Source organism: Nothobranchius furzeri, chromosome 4 (genome assembly GCF_043380555.1).
Source record: "Nothobranchius furzeri strain GRZ-AD chromosome 4, NfurGRZ-RIMD1, whole genome shotgun sequence".
NCBI classification, from domain to species: domain Eukaryota; kingdom Metazoa; phylum Chordata; class Actinopteri; order Cyprinodontiformes; family Nothobranchiidae; genus Nothobranchius; species Nothobranchius furzeri.
In genome coordinates, this window is record NC_091744.1 from 72,323,193 (window position 1) to 72,345,647 (window position 22,455).

General features: G+C 40.7%; 1 protein-coding gene across 6 annotated transcripts in view; it reads right to left on the reverse strand.

Annotated features, from left to right (window-relative positions):
• shank3a (SH3 and multiple ankyrin repeat domains 3a) overlaps positions 1 to 22,455 on the reverse strand; it is a 228,187-nt gene that overhangs the window by 146,104 nt on the left and 59,628 nt on the right. For all 6 annotated transcript variants that reach the window (XR_011520350.1, XM_054733613.2, XM_054733611.2 and 3 more), the window contains exon 3: positions 21,385 to 21,456. Coding sequence is in view for 5 of the 6 variants with exons in the window: in XM_054733613.2 (XP_054589588.2) it covers positions 21,385 to 21,456 (72 nt within the window). In the remaining variant the exon portion in view is untranslated. The remainder of the gene's footprint in view (positions 1 to 21,384; positions 21,457 to 22,455) is intronic.

Sequence of the window (22,455 nt, forward strand, 5' to 3'; positions counted from 1 at the left end):
AGCTCCTGGCTGCTCTCTCTGAAGGCAACAGCATGACGCTTCCTGAGTAGTCCTTTTCAGAAAGAATGAGGTAATACGTTTCAGCTCGATGTAATATGCAGGATTCCTCTTGATGGGCCCACAGAATAAAATAGTGGAAGCTTTTCTGAAAAAGGTTGGCTGAAGGCTGGAACAAAGCAAGGTAAAGCTCATTCCCACTCAGTGGTAACGTGCAGAGAGCAGGCTTATTGTACGACACCCGCCCAACATAATCGGCGGTAGAAGCAGAGATAAAGCTTTACGCAACACCAAACATCACAGATGGATGTTGGAGACATAGATTAGCTTAGATAGTTGTGTTTTGCTGAAAATAGAAGTGTGATTGCGATCTGATCATGCACAAATGAAAACAAATGCACACCCCGTGGTTTCTGACCATTTGTATTTTAAATCATAACAGAAATCCTTTCTATTCAAACATACCAACTAAACTACTGTTCTGTGTATGCATGACTGTCACTTTGTGTGTTTTTATTTGTGAGCAGCCTACATCAGAGCGGGTGAGGGGAATGCATGCTGTCATCAGAATCAAACAGTCCAGAGAAAGAAAGAGCTGAATCAGGCCCAGTCGACACCAGAACACCGAGAAGCAGACTGCAGCAGGACAGAGCTGGAGGATGAAACACTACTAAACAAAAGCAGTGGAGGCTGGATGTGAGCCAAGAGAACCAACATTAGACTGAAGCTGAAAACGCAGCAGAAAATATTCCTTCTTACATCTGAGCCTTGACCGGAAACATGCTTTTGGGCTACAGAGGGAGAAAACCAATGAGGGCCACACTCAGGGTGAGACAGAAGATGTGTGGGCAGCAGATTTATGCAGCCTGATGATTATTAGAACATCCAGTTTAACAATCAGACTAACCAACAATAATGAGTTCCATTCAGTTGGTGAAATGTGTGTTTTATTTGTAATCCTGAGATTAGATTAGGAACTTCATGGATGGATGGATGGATGGATTGACAGGTGGATGGATGGATGGATGGATTGACAGGTGGATGGATGGATGGATGGATGGATGGATGGATGGATGGATGGATTGACAGGTGGATGGATGGATGGATTGACAGGTGGATGGATGGATGGATGGATGGATGGAATGATTGATGGATGGATGGATGGGTGGATGGATGGATGGATGGATGGATGGATGGAATGATTGATGGATGGATGGATGGGTGGATGGATGGATGGAAGGCAATGTTTTTGTCTGTTATTAAATTATCTCTCCATCCATGGATGAAACTAAACCAAACTGACAGAAATCATTAAATCTACGTCTAAATCAGATTTTTATTTAGTTAAACCAATTCAATTAAGCTGCCACACCTAACTACTATTAACGTTCACATAAAAGGCTCAAACTCCGCCCATGCTACAGTTGCTGAGCTACAGATGTTATTTTGTTGTGGTTGGGGATCTTTCTAAGAGAGGTTTATTTCCTGTGAGACATTTGAAGACGAGAACACGGAAGTGACTGTTTCACAGATCCTCCAAACTGGATCCACTAAGAAACCATTTTTTGTTTATTTTTTTTTAATGATCAGTTACTTTGAGTTCAACATGCAGATCGAACGTGAAAATTGTGTCCTGCACCCATTTCCTGCATTAGCTTATTAGCTTGTGTGCTAAAGTCTCTAAAATAGACAGTGAAACTTTAGGATTGGAAAAGCCGGACAAATCTACATCACACTGTCACTCAACATTCATGGACTCACTTGGGATAGCTGTTGTCGGTTTAGCATCCAGGAAACAGCAGAGAATGTCTCAGCTAGTAGAAGCTAACTGTTAGCATTAGCAACTCCACCAACAGACTCCTAACCTGCTGTTTGAAGCTACTTCCTCCACTGGCCCAATTATGCGTGCTGAAACAGGCGCACCAGAGCTTTTTTCCTCCTCGAGTATGACTTACAAGGCACTCCAGTAGACACAATTGCAAACGTAATAAAAATGAGTGAAGGACCACTTTATGCTACATGTATTAGTGACCCATATTCTCTCAGACCTTTCTATTTTAATTTCAAGACTTAGGAAACTTCCAGACAGCAATTATATTCAAGGCCATGTGAAACAAAATGACTGACTGATAAAATATTAATGAAAGCAGCTGGACTCAATGATTTTCGGATGGAAGTATACCAGGGTCATGGGAGTTATGCATCTACAAGCAGGAAATCTGCAGGACTTCCTGCTTGCATTAAAAAAAAGGCCCGGGGCCATCGTTTGGACGTGGCCTGGTTTCAGATGATCCACAACAAACCAATCAATTTCTTTTTTGTAATACATGTCATCAGTGTCCCTGTCTGTGTGTCTGTAAAACCCACTCTGTTTGAGCAAACAACATTGAAGGTAAGAGGTGTTTTGTCTTAAAAATGCCATAGAACTGGTTCAAACCTTAACGAAAAGAAGTTCCACTGTTTGTTTAAAATGCACATCTATGTAAACTAAGGGATACGCAAACAGTGTGAAACAACTACATGGCGCTTAACTCAGACTTTTAAAAGCTCATGAATTCTGAACATACAGAATCAATAATTGACGTAATGGGAGATGAAAACACCGAGCAGATGGCCCGGCTGTGCAGTCGCTCATGTCAGACCGTCTGCAGGCCAGGGCACTGCTGACAGATGCCTCCTGCTGAACTCTCAACCACTCATGCTGACAGCTCTGACATATTACTCACCACACATGTTTCATTCAAATGTGCACTTTATAGGTCTAAAGACTGTGCAGAAACGTTTGCAATATTACAAACATCTCATCGATTTGTCCCACATGAAAAAAACAAAACACACTAAGGATAAAGACTGAGGCACTTTGACAGATCCCTTTTTTTCCCCACACTTATGCATACATAGAAAATATTATCAACGCATTCAAACGCACACACAAACACACACAGATACACATACAGGTGCAGCTGTCACCTACAGACAAGACACAGGCGTGTTAGTCTTCTTTATGTTGAGGACAAAAGTAACAATGCCGTCACTCATGCCAGCCAGAGTGTGACACACATCCATCTTCATATCAGACACAACAATGATAAAAGAACACTCGCACTAGCCGACTGCAGCAAACAAGGGAGAAATGAACTAGAGAAGGACAAAATAAACATTAGAATTCTGTCAGGGTTTCAGATAAGACTGCACCAGCTCCTCACCAAGCCAACACGCAACAGAACATAACAAGAGAACGAAAGTCATGGATTCAGTCAAGAGCTTAGACAGGTAGTCAGGGACGGGTGAGGAGTGTCTGGAAGGAGCTGGAGTGAACAAGTAAACAAACAGAAGCAACAAATAGAGGAAAATATGTATCATGAAATAAAGTCAATGAGAACAATCAGGGTACCTTACTATTGAGCCGGGCCTTTTTGGCTTCCTCTGAGTTCTTCTCAGCTCGTTCTCTTCTGCCCAGAACAGATCCCATCTCTCTCTCTCTCACTCACTCACTCACTCACACTCACACACACACACACACACACACACACACACACACGCGCACGCACGCACGCACGCACGCACGCACGCACGCACACACACACACACACACACACACACTACAACATCTCACACATAATCCAGTAGGTCAGCCACAGTTTTCATGCTACAACATCTTCCACGTGGCCACATCCAGCCCCCCTTCTCCTCCTCTTCGTCTCTTTCTTTCACCACCGCTCGTTCTGGTCACAGCAGCACGTGCAAACTCACATGGTGAATTAGCCAAACCATCACACCCTCGCTGACTTCTGCACGCGCACAAACAGATGGAGAGATAGTGACGGGTGATGTTGCACGGCGCTGGAAAGAGAGGGAGGGAATATAGAGTGAGGAGAGAAAGAGTAAGGCAGTGGGAGGGACAACCAGATGAGGGAAGTCGAATGCGTAAAACTATGATTATAAGGAAGATATCAACACATAAATATGTTTATGTTGCATTTCCCGTATTAGCTTTCACATTGGAGGCTGCTGCAATACAACTGTTTTGTCTAGACATTAAATAAATGCTCAGTGAGATGTGCACTCTCCAAACAAAATTACACCGACGCCGACTTATACGTTTATGCAGCATCTTTATCAAAATTGCAAAATTATGCAGAAATTCTTATTCATAAAAACAAAAAGCTGTTAGTAGTGAAACGGAAACTCAGTGTAGGAGGAATAACATACGTCTTATGAAAAGTCTTTTGTGACTGAGCCTTTTGCTCAAGAAATGTTGTCCAGTGCTGCAGCGTATGAAATCTACTCAATCTGAATTTGCCCACAGAGTAAGCACATTTATGGGGGTTTTGTGTGCATTTAACATAGCAGTTTATTAGCCTCGGCTCCAGCACTGAGCTTCGCAGCATCCAAGACCATATTAGGAAATAGTGCGTTATTAAATGCTCTCCAATACTTTTCTGCCTCAAGCTCCTTCCTCGCTCTCTTATCTACAGCAAGACCAACATGCTCCTGGCTTTCACTCCTAATTATCTATGCAGGACGCCTATCTTTTCCATCACACACACATCTGCACCAGTAGATCAGCAGCTCTGGCAATATTATATAATCAAATGCCAAGGAAATATGTGTTTAGGTGATCAGAGAGTCCGTTTAAATGAAATATTTAATCTAAAAGCCTTTTGTCAAGGGGCAAGAAAGCCATCTATTATGCAGGCCTGCCCATCACATGGCTAACCACCCATGGAAAAAACCCACACGCATGAATTCTGTATTCCTAAATGTATATTATGGAAATTTTTCACAAAGCCACAGTGTTTGGTTAAGCAGGACATTAGTGTGGTTCAGTGAGGCAAATGAAATGTCTGAATGGATACAATTTCTATCAACTATGACCTCATTTTAAACTCCACCCTGCAGCAAATGAACCCAATGGTAATAAAGTAGGCTAATGCTTGACCTCTGGCTTGTGCACCAGTAAACCAGATTGTTGTGGGAAGAATAGTGAACATAGTGAACAAAGCAAAGGCTGCAAAGAAGCACCACCGCAGGGTTTCCCTGGTTTCAAACAAATAAACAGATTTTTTTTTCTAAGAGCAAAACATAGATACATTAAAGATGAAGTTTACTCATATGTCAATACAATTGCAGTGGTCTCTAATAGCAATGAATGCCTTGTAAGTCGTACTCTGGGGAAAAATCTAAAATGCTCCTGTTTTAGGTCGTAGGAGTCAGCCCGAGGAGAAAGTGGCAGCATGATTTGAAATCTTGTTTTCTGATATTTATTTATTTATTTATTTATTTATTTATTGACTAATATTTAAGGAGGATAAAAAAAACACTTGAGGAGAAGCATCTCGTTTACAAGTGGGTCCTCCTGGAAACAAAGATGCAAATACAAAGCCAAGATAACAGAGTGATCATTTCAATTCTAAACTAAATGACAAATTAACACTACTCCAATTAAAAATAAAATTAAATAAACAAAAAAAAAAAAAAGAAGTTGTGTTGTAGTGCGATGTCTATCACCATCAATCTATGTGGTACTTTGCCTGTTATGTGGGTGGAGTTCAAGTCCTTCAATAAAAGAAGTGCATATTCCTCTTTCCTTGTATGTGAAGGTGGCGTCGCGGGGTGCTGTGAGCTCGTTCATGCACAGGGAGCGCCGAGAACATGTGCACATATGTTCAGTAAAAACGTGTCCTTATTACACCAGCTCAAGTTTAAGTTGAGCGACAGCTTCCGGTGCGTGTTGGGGAAGATGTCCACTCCTGCTGAGGTGTCAGGAGCGACCGACCAGAGGGGGAGAGATGCACCTGCTGGTGCGAATTCAACAGGTTATGGGCCCAGGCATGCCCAGCAGCACACCCAAGTATAAGGACGCGGCCCGCTGCCCCGCTTCGATGGAGATGAAGCGAGGTACCACATATGGGAAGCAAGGTTTTTGGCCTACATGAAGACGTTAGGTCTGAAGGACACAATACTCGGAAAGGACCGAGCGGCACCGAACACACCAGAGGCAGTGGAAGTCAGTAAGAGGAATGAGCTAGCATATGCTGATGCTAATGCTAATACTATATGAAGCTCCAGATGACAGAGAGAAAAGTCTAGAGATATTAAGACGTCACTTTGAGTCCGAGGAAAAGCTGTGCATCGTTGGACCTGCACAGAGCTGACTAACGTGGTGATGGCACCTGGTGAAGAGCTGGTGGACTATTTGACACATGATGCAAAAGAGACGCTAAGCGACGCACTCTTGGTGGCGATAGTGTTAAAAGGTCTCACGGAAGAATATGACCCGTTTACAGTTCATGTAACACAGACGAGAGACTCTCGCACGTTTAATGAGTTCAAGGCCCGGCTGAGAAGCTTTGAATGCACGTTAATACCGGAACAGACCTCGTGCAGATGAAGTGATGGTGACAAAGCACAAAAACGTTCAGCCCAAAGAAAAAATAAAACAAGGAAAACATTTTGATGGAGAATGTTTCATCTGTGAGAAGGTTGGTCACAGAGCAAGAGACTGCAGATTAAGGAAGAAGAGTAACTGGAAACAGTCCAGCACTGTGACGCGTGACAACAGCAAGGCCTCCACTGTTACAGAGACTATGAAGGGGAACAGATCTCCAGAAACAGGTCACAGGTGGGAAGCTAAATAAAATAACTCTTTTCTACTGAAAGTAAATGGGTATAAACCTAAAGACAGAACGCAGAGAGGACTACTGATTGGCAGTGGCACTTCCACTCACATCATCACAGATGAAAAAGCTTTCATCAGGTTCGACAAGGCGTTCCAGCAGAAGAGGCACGTGATGGAGTTGGCAGATGGCACGCGGCACACCGGCAGTTTTTCAGCACGGGGAGACGTTCAGCTGGAGATGACGGACGACACGGGAAAAGTTCTGAAAATAATAATGACCAGTGCTCTACTGATTCCTGAGTACCCACAAGACATTTTGTCTGTGGAGGCAGCGGTGTCAAGGGAAGTGAAATTCAGCTTTGAAAAGGACAGCAGCAAGATGATCTTCCCAGATGGCTCCACATGCAGGTTGAATGTAAAGGACAGGTTGTATTATTTGGATGCTACACCAACAACTGTTTCAAACTGCCAGGATTCCTGTAATGCCATTCCTTCAAATCAAAACATGCATGACATTATGGGTCATTGTAATTATGGGGACATTTTGAAGCTAGAAGCCATAGTAGAGGGTATGTAAATCTGAGACAAAGGTAACAAAACCAACCAATGTGAAACTTGTGTAAAAGGGAAATTCACACTAACAAGAAACAAGACTGCTGACATAAGGGCTAAAGCACCCTTAGAGCTGGTGCACACTGATTTAGGAGGTCCCATTTCTGCAGAGTCATTTGAAGGTTTTAAGTATGCTATGACTTTTACTGATGGCTATTCTGGTACTACTCATGTGTACTTCCTAAGGAATAAGAACAAAGCAGCCCAAGCTACACAGCAGTTTCTAGCAGACATGGGACCATTCGGAAAGGTCTGAGGTCAGATAATGGTACTGAATTCATGCCAGAGGAGTACCAAACTCTGCTGAGGGAAAACAGCATCAAACATGAAAGGTCAGCCCCATACTTTCCGCACCAAAACGGGACGGCGGAGAGAAAATGGCGCACTTTGTTTGAAATGGTCAGGTGCATGCTGATAGTGTCAGGGTTACTTAAGAGTTATGGTCCCATGCAGCAAAGTTAGCTACTGTGATAAGAAACAGGTGCTACTGCAACAGAACGGGAGAAACCCCATACTTTCTATTTACAGGTAGAAAACCAAACTTTTCTGAAATGAGAAAGTTCAGATCTGAGTGCGTAGTGTTTAACAGAGACACGAAGAAAATAGATACAAAAGGAAAGAGGGATCTTTGTGGGTTTTGACACTCATTCTCTTGTTAAAATGGTGTTATTTCCAGAAACAAACAGCATTCAAAAACACAGACTGGTGACTTTTCTTGAGAAAAGCAAAGCAGAAAAACAAACCCAGACCAATTTGGAAAAAAGTGGGGGTTACGTAAGCAGATGGGAGACGACCATAACTGAAGTAACTCAACCTGAAGAGACACAGACTGAGTTTACAGAGGAACATGTCACAGACAGGGAGGAAGACACACAGGCTGCACACACATCTGGCAGGGAGAAAAGAAAGCCTAAATATCTTGAAGACTACGAGCGTATAGTTCAAAATATCGAGCTAGATATCGATTACTGCTGTCGTATTGCAACAGGCATCCCACAAAGTTATGATGAAGCTTTAGAATCAAACAGAAGGGAAAAGTGGAAACAAGCAATGGCAGATGAGATGACAGCATTAAAGGACAGCAACACATTTCCCCTTGTCCCTTTACCGGAAGGGAAACAAACAGTTGGAGGTGGGTTTTTGCATTGAAGGAGGATGCAAAAGGAAATGAGACACATAAGGCAAGATACGTTGCTAAGGGCTACACACAAGTGCAGGGTGTAGATTACTATGAAACATTCTCACCTACAGCTAATCTCACATCATTACGTGTACTCATGCAGTTAGCAGCTCAGCACAACCTCAAACTACATCAGATGGATGTTAAGGCTGCATATTTGCATGCACCTATCAATTGTAAGGTATATGTGTAACAACCTCAAGGTTTCTATGAAGGTCCAAAGGGAGAAGGACAAATGGTCTGGAAGTTAAACAAATCAATTTATGGGTTTAAACAATCTGGGAGAAATTGGAACCAAACGCTCCATGGCTCTCTGGTCAGAAACGGTTTTGTTCAAAGTGCAACAGATAATTGTATCCACACATATCAGTCAGAAGGTGAAAGTGTGATCTTGTTGGTGTGGGTAGATGATATAATTGTGTCTGCCAGTCATGATAACATCTTGAAACAAGTCAAAACAACACTGGAAAATCTTTTCCAAATGAAAGGTTTAGGACAACTTACCCATTTTCTTGGGATAGATTTTGTGCAAACACAGGATGAGATAAAAACGGACCAGTCCAAGTCTGAAAGACCAGGAATGTCAGACTGCAAAACCAGGGCTACTCCCTGCAAAACCAAGTGTGATCTCGCTGTAGAAGGAGATTCCACAGATCCTAAGGAATACAGAGCTATGGTGGGCAGTCTCATTTACATCATGACCTGCATGGCCTGTCAAGGTAAATGTCTGATCCTAGACAAAAACATATGACGGATGTCAAACATGTGTACAGGTATTTGAAAGGGACACAACATTACACGTTGTGCTACAAAAAGACTGAGAACAGTTTAGAACTGTTTGGGTTTTCTGATGCAGACAGAAAGAGTGTTACAGGTTACTGCTTCAGCTTACATGAAGATGGCGCTGTGGTTTCTTGGAAAACTAAGAAGCAACAGACTGTTGCGCTGTCAACATGCGAGGCAGAATACATGGCTCTAGCAGCAGCAGTTCAAGCAGCACTGCATCTCAGACGCCTGCTCACGGACATGGAACAACATTTCAAAAATGGTCCAGTTAAAATCTTCGAGGACAACCAAGGAACAATACGCCTGGCGAAGAATCCAACAAACCGTCAGAGAAGCAAACACGTGGACATTAAGTACCATTTTGTGAGGGATAATGTGTCACATGGGAATGTGGTTCTTGTTTACTGTTCGATAGAAAACATGACAGCAGATATATCTGCTGTGTTTTGTGAACATATGTTCACAAAATCTGCCACAAAGGTTAAACTGGAATGTTTTTGCAAGTTTTTGATTGGAATGTAAAGAAAGAAAAAAAAACAAGAAAGCAGACATAAATGTTATTGTGATGTCATAGAGTGGGGGTGTTGTAGTGCGATGTCTATCACCATCAATATCTATGTGGTACTTTGCATGTTATGTGGGTGGAGTTCAAGTCCTTCAATAAAAGAAGTGCAGGTTCCTCTTTCCTGGTATGTGCTGCTGCAGGTGGCGTCGCGGGGCGCTGTGAGCTCGTTCATGCACAGGGAGCGCCGAGAACATGTGCACATATGTTCAGTAAAAATGGTGTCCTTATTACACCAGCTCGCACATATGTTCAGTAAAAACGTGTCCTTATTACACCAGCTCGCACATATGTTCAGTAAAAACGTGTCCTTATTACACTAGCTCAAGTTTAAGTTAAGCGACAGCTTCCAGTGCGTGTTGGGGAAGATGGCCAATCCTGCTGAGGCGTCAGGTGCGACCGACCAGAGGGGGAGAGATGCACCTGCTGGTGCGAATTCAACAAGTTGGCTAATCAAATAGAATAAATTATGTGAACAAATGTACTAGAGCACATTTACTTAAAAAATATGATGACAAACGACACAACTAAATGGTAGGAAGACAACTAATACACAACTCAGAGAAATTTTGGTGAAAAAGTATAGTATGACTAAATGATGATACAATATTAATTCAAAAACAGCTACAGATGGGTAATAAATGAATATTATGAATCAAAATTTTAAACTGTCTAAAAGAAGTGGTGGATCTCATAACAGGTAAATTATTCCAATCAGATGGAGCTTTAACAGAAAAAGCCAGCTTCTAGACAGACATCTTGCCTCTGATTCGCCAACAGCGACGGGACTCAGGGTTGTATGAACTAGTCGACCTCACTGCTCTGTAGTGACTTTTTATGCTTGTCATCGACTAGTCGCTGTCACGTGATAATGACCGGCAACATGCAGTCCTCGGAAAAGACAGCAGGTGACAAGCTCCTGCGTGTCTGGAGGCAACGCGTTGTGCCAGAGCGTCGGTACTGACACCCGCCGTAAAACGGACATTTACCAAAATTGTGACCTTTACCCTCTTACAATTTAACCTTCCCCTCACCCCCATCCTAACCTTAACCAGCTTGCGCATGCAAAGCTCTGATTGTTGACGCACTCCAGACATCTGCGTCCTGAGCACGGCCACAGTAACGTTATCAAATTAGTTGTCGCCACCTTAAAAACAAATTTAACACGCGATCGTTCATGTCGGCTCATTTCCTTTAATGTTTTCTGTCTTTTATTTGTGCCTGATGCTTTTCAAAGCGGAAACTGCCATTGTTAAAAAAAAGTGTTTACCTTTGAAAATGTGGGCGCAATTTTAATTGTCAAAAAAAAAAAAAACTCCAGCGAACCAACCAACCCCCCACCCGCGCCGCTTCAGGTGTATGACGTCATCAACGACTAGTCAAAGTCGACTCGATTTTCATTACTTGACAGTCGACTTTAAAAAAAATTAAGTCATGCAACCCATATCCTGAAGGAGTTCTGCTGTTTTGTGGAGTTGCCAGTGTTGGGCAAGTTACTTCAAAACTGTAATGCATTATTTATTACTTGTTACCCTCATTTTAAAGTCATTCATTACATTACAATATTACTGATTTTAAAATGTAAGGCATTACACTACTTTTGCATTACTTTAAGTTACTTTCACCAATACAATTTCAATATGAATCTGGTAATGTGACGCTCAGTGAGCTCATGACATATATGTGGAAGGTGATGTGGTGTCTGAGCTAGGGTTGTTGTTAAAACAGTCAGATATAATAACAGTGCTTTACAATGAGTGTTTATTAAATAAAAGCAACAACAATCTGTACTCTCAACACGCTGCCATCTTATATTAACTGAGCAGGGAGTGGGGTGGTGGGGGCTCCAGGCCTATATTTGCCTTGGTCCCCAAATGCCTTGATACGGCCCTGGATGTGGGACTGACTTCTGGGGTGATCTGATTCTATCACATGTATTAATATTAAATGCGTATATATTATTGCTTTTCACTGGTAAAAATGTGTATTGGGGATAAATCTACTTACTTTTTTCTTTTTTTCTTGGTTTTATTTGAATAACTTCCAGCCCTTTCTCTCTCTAACCTTCCTGCATGCTGCATGTTTTCTCCGTCTTCCAGAAAAAACTGTTTCCTAGACTTCCTACTTTCTACGATCAGCCAGAGGGATCTTCACATGCGCGGCGCTCCAGCAGTAATGAGTTGAAATCACCGGGGCACAGATTATGAACTCAGCTGAGGCAAAGCACGTCAGAAAAGCACAAAATACCAGAGAATATGAGCTGAAATGAACAATCGCAAGTGAATTATTTTGTTTTAGTGGAGCGATTTTGTGAATGTTACAGCGGCCGCGTGCAGGACGCAGCTGAGCCGTTACCGCGGCGTCCTCTCTGCCCGCAAAGCTGAGTCCATAAATGACGTAATATATGCAGATACTAGATCTTTCTTCGGGTTTCCCGCAACTTGAAGTTTTAAGGAACACATCTTGATTCTGGGTTTAAAAATGCATTGTAATTACCGCGTTACTGACAATTGTACCGAGTAAATATTACCATTTTCTTTCCCTGTACTGCCTTACATTACCACGTTACAGCAAAAAGCAATGCATTACAGTAATTAATTACTTTTGTACCGCATTACTCCCAACACTGGGAGTTGCTGATGCTAACGGTTAGCTTCTACCAAGTGCTAAACACCTCTGGGAACTCCTTCAAGACTGTTGAAAAACCACTTCAGGTGACTACCTCTTGAAGCTCATCAAGAGAATGCCAAGAGTGTGCAAAGCAGTAATCAGAGCAAAGGGTGGCTTTTTAGAATTAGAATATAAAACCTGTATTCAGTTATTTCACCATACTTGGTTAGAGCAGTTTCCTTGAAGCAAGAAGGTCCTGGGTTCGCATCCCAACCTGGGATCTTTCTGCATGGAGTTTGTATGTTCTCCCTGTGCATGCGCGGGTTCTCTCCGGGTACTCCGGCTTCCTCTCACAGTCCAAAGACATGACCGTTAGGCTAATTGGTCAGCCTAAATTGTCCTTAGGTGTGTGTGTGTGTGTGTGTGTGTGTGTGTGTGTGTGTGTGTGTGTGTGTGTGTGTGTGTGTGTGTGTGTGTGTGTGTGTGTGTGTGTGTGTTGCCCTGCGATGGACTGGCTCTCTGTCCAGGGTGTACCCCGCCTGATTGCCCATTGACCACTGGAGATAGGCACCAGTCCCCCCACGACCCTACGTGGATGAAGCGGGTTCAGACAATGGATGGATGGTTAAGGACAACTCCACATGTGTTCATTCATAGTTTTGATGTGTTCTGTGACAAGCTCCCAATGTAAACGGTTGAATGAGAAGGTGTGTCCAAACTTTTGGCCTGTACTGTATATATGTAGATGTGGACTGGCGCTGCCTATTAGAGCTGCCGTAATGGCCGGGACCCCACCATCTTAGGTGGGTATGCATTTGCCTATATATATATATATATAAAATAAAATAAATTAAAGATAAAATCCCATCAGGTAGGCTAGAAAAGTCAATAGAAATCCCACATGATCTGTTTTCAATAGTACAGCAGTTGTTGCAACCGTGCGCTGCACAAAAACGGGTATAGCTACCCACACTGCTTCGACCTTAGAGAGTGAAGAGGCCCATCCAATATGACAGCAATGCTGTTAAGCTCTTATCACTTAAGAAATATCTCCAAATTGTGAAGGTTGGTGTCAAAACATGAACTTAAAATGGTTTTTCATGCCTTTATCTCCTCCCATCTTGATTACTGTAACACACTTTCACATGTTTTAACAAAAAAGCCCTTGACCGCTTTCAGTTGGTCCAGAACTCTTTAGCGAGCCTCCAAACTGGAGCAAACAGAAGAGCACACATCAACCCTATTCTAATGTCTCTGCACTAGATACCCATTTCATTTAAACCAACTCTGATTTTAATCTATTTCGGTTTAAAGATCATTATGGTTTTTTGACTTTGTTTTATTTTGTACTTTGTGAGTCTGTGTCTATGATGAGTGCTATATAAATAAAATATAATTACTTAGTCTTCAGCGCCCAATGGGGTGTCAACGTATTCATGTCTATAGTCGAGACGTCCTCTGTTGTTCCCTGGATGTTAAACCAACAACAGCTTTCTCTGTGTGAACCAATGAGTGAGCCCATGAACGTTAAGTGGCAGTGTGATGTAGATCTGTCAGACTTTTCTGAACGTTTTCCCGTCTATTTCTATCAGAAGCTAATGCAGGAAATAGGGATAGAACATCATTTTTATGTTTATGTTTATTCATTTCGCAGACGCTTTTATCCAAAGCGACGTACAAGTTTTTTTTTTTTTTTTTATAACCTGTTGTGTTGTGTGGGGGAAACCGGAGTACCCGGAGGAAACCCACGCATGCATGGGGAGAACACGCAACTCCACGCAGAAAGGCGAGTTTTGAACCTGCGACCTTCGTGCTGCGAGGCAACAGTGCTAACCACTGCGCCACCATGCAGATAGATGAATTGAATAGAAAATCCCTTTATTGTTCCTCAGTGGGGAAAGCTAGATGTCACAGCAGCGTATTACAGGAAACAAAGGAGAATAAAAAATAAGAAAAATGAATAAACAAGAAAACATAAATCCTGAATAGATTTTAAAAATGCTGAATATACCACAAGTAATGAATACCACTGATGTGTTTTACGTTCAGCCTGCACAACAAACTCAGAGCAACAGATCATTTAAAGCAAATATAACTAGAAATAGTTTCTCAGTGAACATGGTCTTTAAAGGGGGACTAGACAGTTTGGGCTTGCTTTTAGCACCCCTATTGTCTGTTTGTAAAACCAAAAGTAAAACCTATACTGTACGTTTGTGTTTTGAACACCTTTATCTAACAGCTGAAATGTCTCCCCAGCCTTCTTTAGTGTCTACAGGAGTGATTAATCATGTTGGCTGTGTTCATGATCTAAAACATTTAGGGAATATGCTGGAACCAGACTGCAGCGCCAGGTATGTCAGCTCCATTTTTCTAAGTCCCAACAGAACGCCCACATGTCTGAAGTTGCAAGTAGAATATTCTGGCCACAAGGGTTGGGTGGCCTTTTATTAACCCTGTAACGCAGGGGTGTCAAACTCAAACTCACAAGGGGCCGAAATGAAACTCTGGGACGGAGTCGAGGGCCAAACTTAATATTTTTTGAAAAAGTGACGGCAAATTTGCACATTTTCTTTATCAACATGTATGCAATTTTGAACCTTTAAATTTGGAAACAAACTTATTTCTGCATTAACACTGAATGTGGAATAACCAAATTACACACGAGCAAGTCAGTTACAAATAAAACACATCAGTGGTATTCATTACTTGTGGTATATTCAGCATTTTTAAAATCTATTCAGGATTTATGTTTTCTTGTTTATTCATTTTTCTTATTTTTTATTCTCCTTTTTTCTCCTGTTATACGTGTCATCGCTGCTGTGACATCTAGCTTTCCCCACTGAGGAACAATAAAGGGATTTTCTATTCTATTCATCTATCTGCAGCCTTTCCACTTCCTGTTTACTGTAGGTTAAATATTTTCTCACGTGCCAACAACAAAATAAAAATATCATTTTATCTTAAATGAAAATGCAACATCTCACCTGTTAACTTTCATGTTTTGGAGCAGAAAAAGAGCATAAAACCAACATATTTAAAGTTCAGTTTGCTCCACTGGTTTACTGTGATGCTCACCTGTTCCAGCCAGATACCTGCATCATGGGGTTGATCTGAGCTGAGGAGGAGACTCCTGTTGTTTTGTTCATCTTCATCATAATAATGACAACATTACGTGACAACAGGTGCTCACATAGGTTTGTGTTGATGAACATGTCTGAGCAGCTTGACCACGTTGTTGTGTGTCGGGGAGGAAACACGACAGCAGCCACAGAGCCGTGCTGGTTTGAGCGTGTCGCTGCTCGCTGGAGTTATATCAGCTCTGTCTGGAAGTTAGTTTGAAAACTTTCTCTTTAAGTCGTGAACACATTACTGAGCAGCTAGAATCTCCGTTTCTGGGCTTCAACGTCAGAAAACAGCTGAGTGAACTCGGCGCTGAGTAAGAGGAGTGTAGTTTGTCCGAGACCGCGGAGCTGCAGACACCCAACTACCTCTGACTGCCTCGGCGCTGAAAAAACACAAAGGAGGGGGCGCGTCTGCTCCACGCTGGTGCCGCAAAGCATCATGGGAGTTGTAGTCTTTGCGGTAAAATCGGCCAGCGGGCCAGTTTTAATATATTTTGGATATTTATCTCGCGGGCCACATAAAAATGCTCCGCGGGCCGCATCTGGCCCGCGGGCCTTGACTCTGATATATGTGCTGTAACGGGTCGTTTTAGCACAGACTGGCTCAAGAAAATGATTAAATAATATGAAAAAGTTGCACAGTATCCCTTTAAAATGTGGTGTTACAATAGTCAAGTAAATGTTTTCTGATGAACAGTAAATGCTACTAATAACAAAGGTTCAACTGACACAGTTTAATCACTGACAGTTTTTAAATTCATATTTTTCACTGTTTTAGGTGACAACTTTGCAAATGAGCCCAATTTTAAATAAAATCACTATTTATCTGAAGGAAAGAAAGTGATTCAGGTCAAAAATATTCAAATGACATTTCAGCAGACTGCTAAACCCTGCAGTGTATTTGTCTTTTAACCACAGTGTGACTTTATTTTGAAGATTGATAGCCCAGTAGCAGTGTAACACTGTTGCTGGTGTTTGTCGAAGCAAATTTTATTCATTGTTAGAAAAATAATGATCTTAAACCACTTTGGGCAAACTGCTCACACATTCAGGTTCTTTACTCAGTGGGATGATCTTCTCTCCCAATTCTTTTTTTACTCATTCTCTGCCTCTAATGACCTGCAAGTCGGGCCAATTACAACAAAAATCGCTCTTCATGGCTTGTTCTGTAAAAACACAACTGAGATTTCAGGTGGACTGAACCTGATCTTGGTTGCATGTTTCACTTAACTACTACTCACTCACAGTTTAATGTATCAAAAAAGAATGTGAGCAAATGGAAGCATTTCTCTCCTGAAAAGTTTAAATAAAGACATACATTACCCTAGCTCATTCACCTTTGTATTCTTTGCTCTCTATCTCTGCAGATCTTTAATCAAAAATGCACAAAACAGACTCAATGTCCATGAATTCACAACTACTCAGATGAACTCGGGGTTTCTTTTCAATCAAATCAGTAATTTCCTGTTAATTTAAACATATAAAAATACAATTTTATATTCACTCAAAGTTCTTTCACCAGTCCATGGTTGCAAAATCTCTTAATACACAACACAGTTCTACTTTTGACTGTCTTAAGGTGGGCATACACTTGTTATTTTAATGCTTTTGCTGTGGTCTCCAGTATAAATGAATGCCTTAGAAGGCATTCTCTGTGGGTAAATTTTTTTTTTAAAACGTGGTGCACTCATTAATAGTCGTGATGTTCCAACATCTCACCTCTGATTGGCCAACAGCAACACAACTCTGCCACTGGCTTTGTTTACTTTCCAATGTTGATCCCCCCCCCCCCCCCCCCCAACCCCCACCCCACAAATAATGCAAGCCTGAAGGAGTTCTTCTGTGTTGTGGAGTTGCTAATGCTAACGGTTAGCTTCAACTAGCCCAGACATGACCTGCTCTCTCCTGGACTCTGAATCAAGGCAGCCTTCCCCATTCAAAAGCCAAGACGGGTGAGTCCAATATTGCAAATTGACAGTGTGTCACAGATCTGTGTGGCTTTTCCTGACCTGAGTGTTTCCCCATTTATTTTCTTCTGGCAACGCAACTAATGCAGGAAATAGGGGTAGAAGACCATTTTCATGTTCAGCCTGCATGTGAAACTGTGAGTGATCATATTTAAAAAATAACACGTATCTGCTTTAAAGGTGTGGTTCACTGATAAACTCTGAGTTTGATTTAGCTTCCAGCAAACAACAGAGAACATCTCCGCTAGTAAAAGCTAAATATTAGCTTTAGCAACTCCACCACACAGCAGAACTCCTCCAGGCTTGTGTTATTTGAAGAGATAAAACAGCAATGGTGCAAAGCAGAGTCATTTGCAGAGTTGAGTTGCTGTTATCCAATCAGAAGTGAGATGACCAAATATCAGGAAATATAACTCCAAATCATGTCATCTGAAGCTCAACTCCGATGTGGCTCCCTTCTAATTCCTGAAACTTGTGCACTGGAGCTTTGTAGTATGATTTACAAGGCATTTTTTCCTAACGACCACTGTAAATGTATTAAAATATGAGTAAAGTGCCACTTTAACCTATCAGCCAGATACTGGAACTGTGCTGCTCCATTAAAAACACTAAGAGCCACATAGAGAAAGGAAATCAACCTAACCAAGGCATTGCTCCTGGCGCTTTTCCTCATGATCTTCTAAAACAAAAATCTGGAATTTCTGGTTTTTTTTTTTTTTTTGTATTTTCTAATTAACATTCAGCTATTTGTTTTCCATATATACAGTGACTTGCAGGTGAAGCCAAAACTAAAACAAATCATTACATTTTAAACATCTGAAAAAAATTTCTCAAATGCTACTAATCTTAAACAAAAAAAAAACTAAAATAATTATTAAAAACAGACCGACTTTAATTATTAGAAAAACATGTCACATCAAAGGCTGAACTGATCCCCACAATTTCTGTACCAGCAAATAAAATTCTGGCAACATTTTGTTGATGAGCCCCCGCCGTGCAGCTTTATTTCTCTGAACAGAAACAGGTTGAGTCTTGTGATGTGACAATGTGCTGTTAAACAACATTGTATCACTTTGTAGCCCCCCAAAAGCTGCTTTTATGAGGACAGCGAATCATATTTGATCCAATTTGGCCTGATTATTTTGAAGCATTTATAAGAAATGAAGGCAGCCAGGATCTGTGACAGTCATGCAGGTAACAGAGATCAAAAATGTAATAGAAGAAAAAATATAACTCCTGAAAATGTCTGTAATACGTGACGGAAAACTCAGATGCTCCATTTGCTAACTAATAATCTTAAAGCACCTAATGTTCTTTAGAAATTTTGATCTACTGTTCAAAAAAAGAAATGCTAGGAGCAAGAATACACCAGCATCTCTTATAAGGAATTACAAGCATCTCTCTACAAGACCAAATGAGCAATAAGCTGGAAAAAAACATCCTCACAATGTGTTAACTGGAATAAAAAGAACATTTAGGAACATTAGTCACACGCTAACAGTAAAAATTACTTACTTAGAGCATTCATTTCATCAGCAAATAATGAGAAACAGCATGTTTAGTATGCAATTACATTAGTGGAATACTAAGTTTTAGTAACAAATAAAAACCCATAATAATACACTATTAATCCTCTCGAGAGGTTTGATGTAGTTGCAATGAACATTCTTTGTCTGTTCCACTGTTGCCACCCACTTACAGAGTTGATATGTGCAATATTGATTTAAAACTTCTGATATTGGGCCTGCAAAACTGCTCATGATATATAATCTACCTACAGCCTTTCTCTGGTTTTACTGAGTGAACAGTCTTTAAACGATCAGCACATTTAAAAATGAAACACACAGCTTTTAAAATTTACTGATTTGGTTTATTCTAACCAAACATGCATGGAAACTTAGGAGAAACCCCACACGAGAGCAGAAAGGGTGTGCAGACACACAATACCTAGACCAACACCAGTGGGGGTCTCCCTGTTGTCCATGCTGGCTCTCTGTCGTGGTTTAGTGAGACACTGAAGGCAACTAAGCCATCATTAGTGTTATTAATTCCATCTGTGCCTCTCCCACTGTGCCAAATTAAAATGTCTGCTGAGAAAGGCCCATACTCAGTCTGCCAGCTTGTCTGGATGTCTCTACAGATTCACTGAGCTGGTTTAGATTCTGCTCTCAATCTGTGTTTCTGACCGCCTTACATTTCTATGACCAATATCCGGGTGAATTAGCCCCATGGATCTGACCAGGTGTGTGTGTGTGTGTGTGTAGAGGAGGGGGTGTCTACCAGTTCCTGTTTCTCTTATTTAGGCTCTTAACAGAATCACATCAGTTACATATGAACAAACCATAGAGTGAGGCTTTTACTATAGCCCTTCCTCTTTTTAATAAGCTTTCCATAAAGATCTGAGAATAATAAGCCCTAACCTGGCTGAGCCTTTGGAATGTAAACAGTTGGCAAAAATAATAACAAATAATGTGGAAAAAGTCACATGAACATAAAAAGTTTATTCTAAATATAAAAATCTATTAATCTCTTGTTTTGTTTTGTTTTTCTCATGGGTGAAGCCGTTCATTATTTCCATGATTTGAGAAACTTGGTATTTCACTTTGATCAGTTGCCTAGTGGTTAGGGTCAGATCAAGGGTTGAAATCAGGTTGTACCAAAGACTTTTAAAATGGGGCCAGATGCCTCCTTGACACTCAGCTTTGAGGGGTTGGATTTTCCACTGCTGCAGCTCTCCGCTCCCCACAGAAATGGGTCAAATGTGAAAGTGTAGTTTCACCAATGTGTGTTGACTAATGGGATTTTAACGTTGAATGGTGAACAGCTTTAATGTAATTTTCCTTAACTTGAGGATCTCTTGTTTCATCTGCAACAGTAAAAATTGATGTCAACTGGCTTACCAACCAGTGGTACTAAAATTAGTGATGCCAAACACAATCTAAAAAGCAGCATAAATGACATACAGGTGAAACTTGAAAATTTTGAATATAGTGCTAAAGTTCATTTATGTCAATCATTCAACTTTAAAGGTGAAACTAATATACAAGATAAACTCATTTCATGCAAAGCCAGATTTTTAAAGACTTTATTTGGTAGAATTGTGATGATTACGGCTTACAGCTCATGAAAATCCCAAAGTCAAAATCTCAGATAATTAGAATATTGTGACAAGATTCAATATTCTAGCTTCAAAGTGTCTCTAATCAGCTAATGGATCCAAACCTGTGAAGGATTCCTGAACCTTTAGATTGTCTCTCAATCTAAGTGGAATTACTGAATTAAATGACACATTGCATATTTTAATTTTTCGAGTTTCACCTGTACATGAGAATTTAATAAAAATTGAGTAAAGATAGATGACTAACATTTAAAAATAAGATAAATCAAGTTAAATGGGACCATTCATCTTCAAAGTTACAAGGACTCACCCTAACTGGACACATGAATGTCCTAAACACCAATCCTCATGAGAACACTAGAGTGTATTTAACATTGATCATTATGTTGATCAGGAACATATGCTGTTTAAAATGACAGACCTGCACAAATCTTTTGAACAACATGAAGAAAATGAAACATAGATTTTTTTAAGTTTTGTAAACCTAAAGTCCCCAACCACTGGTCCAAGAAATGGTTCAAGTTACCGGATCATTTAGTACCAAGCCATGCATAGAGAATATAAACTTCATTAGAAAATCCTTTTGAGTCTACATGTTGGGTGTTTTGAAAAATTACAGTATTTATTTAAATTTTATGTTATGCACTTTAGTATGTGTGTAATTACACACCCCACCCACAACCAGTCCACATGAACAATGCCGGTCAGTGAGCCATACCCGACGCTAATTTTCATCATGTTTCACCAAATACTGTATCTCACTCGGAGCACAAGGTTTCAGGTGTAAATAAGGCAGTTAAAGTCTTACCTTGGTGTGGAGTTTAGAAAGCTGTTTTTCATCCAGATAGGTCTGAGTGTAGACACGTCTTTTATAGCGGAACTGAAACAAGAAAGTAAACAGTTTTTAATTTTATACATTTGAGTTTTGTTTACATCTTGACGAAAAATATAAAGTACTTTTCTTTTTCAAGTTGTGGAACGCTCGTTTAATCCAGCGGTTCCCAAACGGTTTTTAACAAGGACCCCCTTTCCTGTGTACAAGATAAGCCAGGTCCCCCAAACCCCAACTCCTACGCACAAGCACACAACTAAAGCAAGGCAGCTTTATTTATAGAGCACATTTCAAACACAGAGGCAATTACAATTTCCAACTAGAAAAGAATAATTACAAACGTTATACTGACATACAGAGTTATGATTGTACTATTGGGATTATGAATGAAGAAGAAGAAGAAGAAAATAGCATTTCTATAGCGTCTCTCAAGATAAAAATTACGAGGCGCTTCACAAAAACAAAAAAAGTAAAAATATAACAAGAATTTAGAAAATGGTTAAAATATATATTTAAAATGAGCAAAAAATAGACAATTGTGATAAAAAAAATGATTGTGCAATATGCAATTTTTACAAATATAATCTTGGTAACCTCACAACAACACACAAAATTGTGGGGAACCCCTCCAACCTTTTGGGTACACCATTGGGGGGTCACGGACCCCAATTTGGCAACTAAATAAACTAAAGGGGAACTAAATATCTTAGTGCTGCCTTCTCTGTTTCAGCATTTCAGCTTACCGTATTTTCCCTTGGATAATTTTTTCTGAAAGCTCATCAACAACTCACCGAAGCCTGACTATAAAACATAAATAGCTACGAAAGAAATGCTTCTAATTCCAGGAAAATAAATGTGCAGGACGAACACAGCGTACTGGTTTGGCAGCTTACAAGACGAGCAAAAACAAGCTTTCTACTTTTTTTGTGGTTTTTAAGCAGGATTCAGTTAGTTGAAAGAGTCATTTGTCATAAAGTAAATGAAAACAAACTTGTGCGCTGTGATGCAGGCACAGTGAAAATATGCAAACTCCATAGGAAAGCCTTA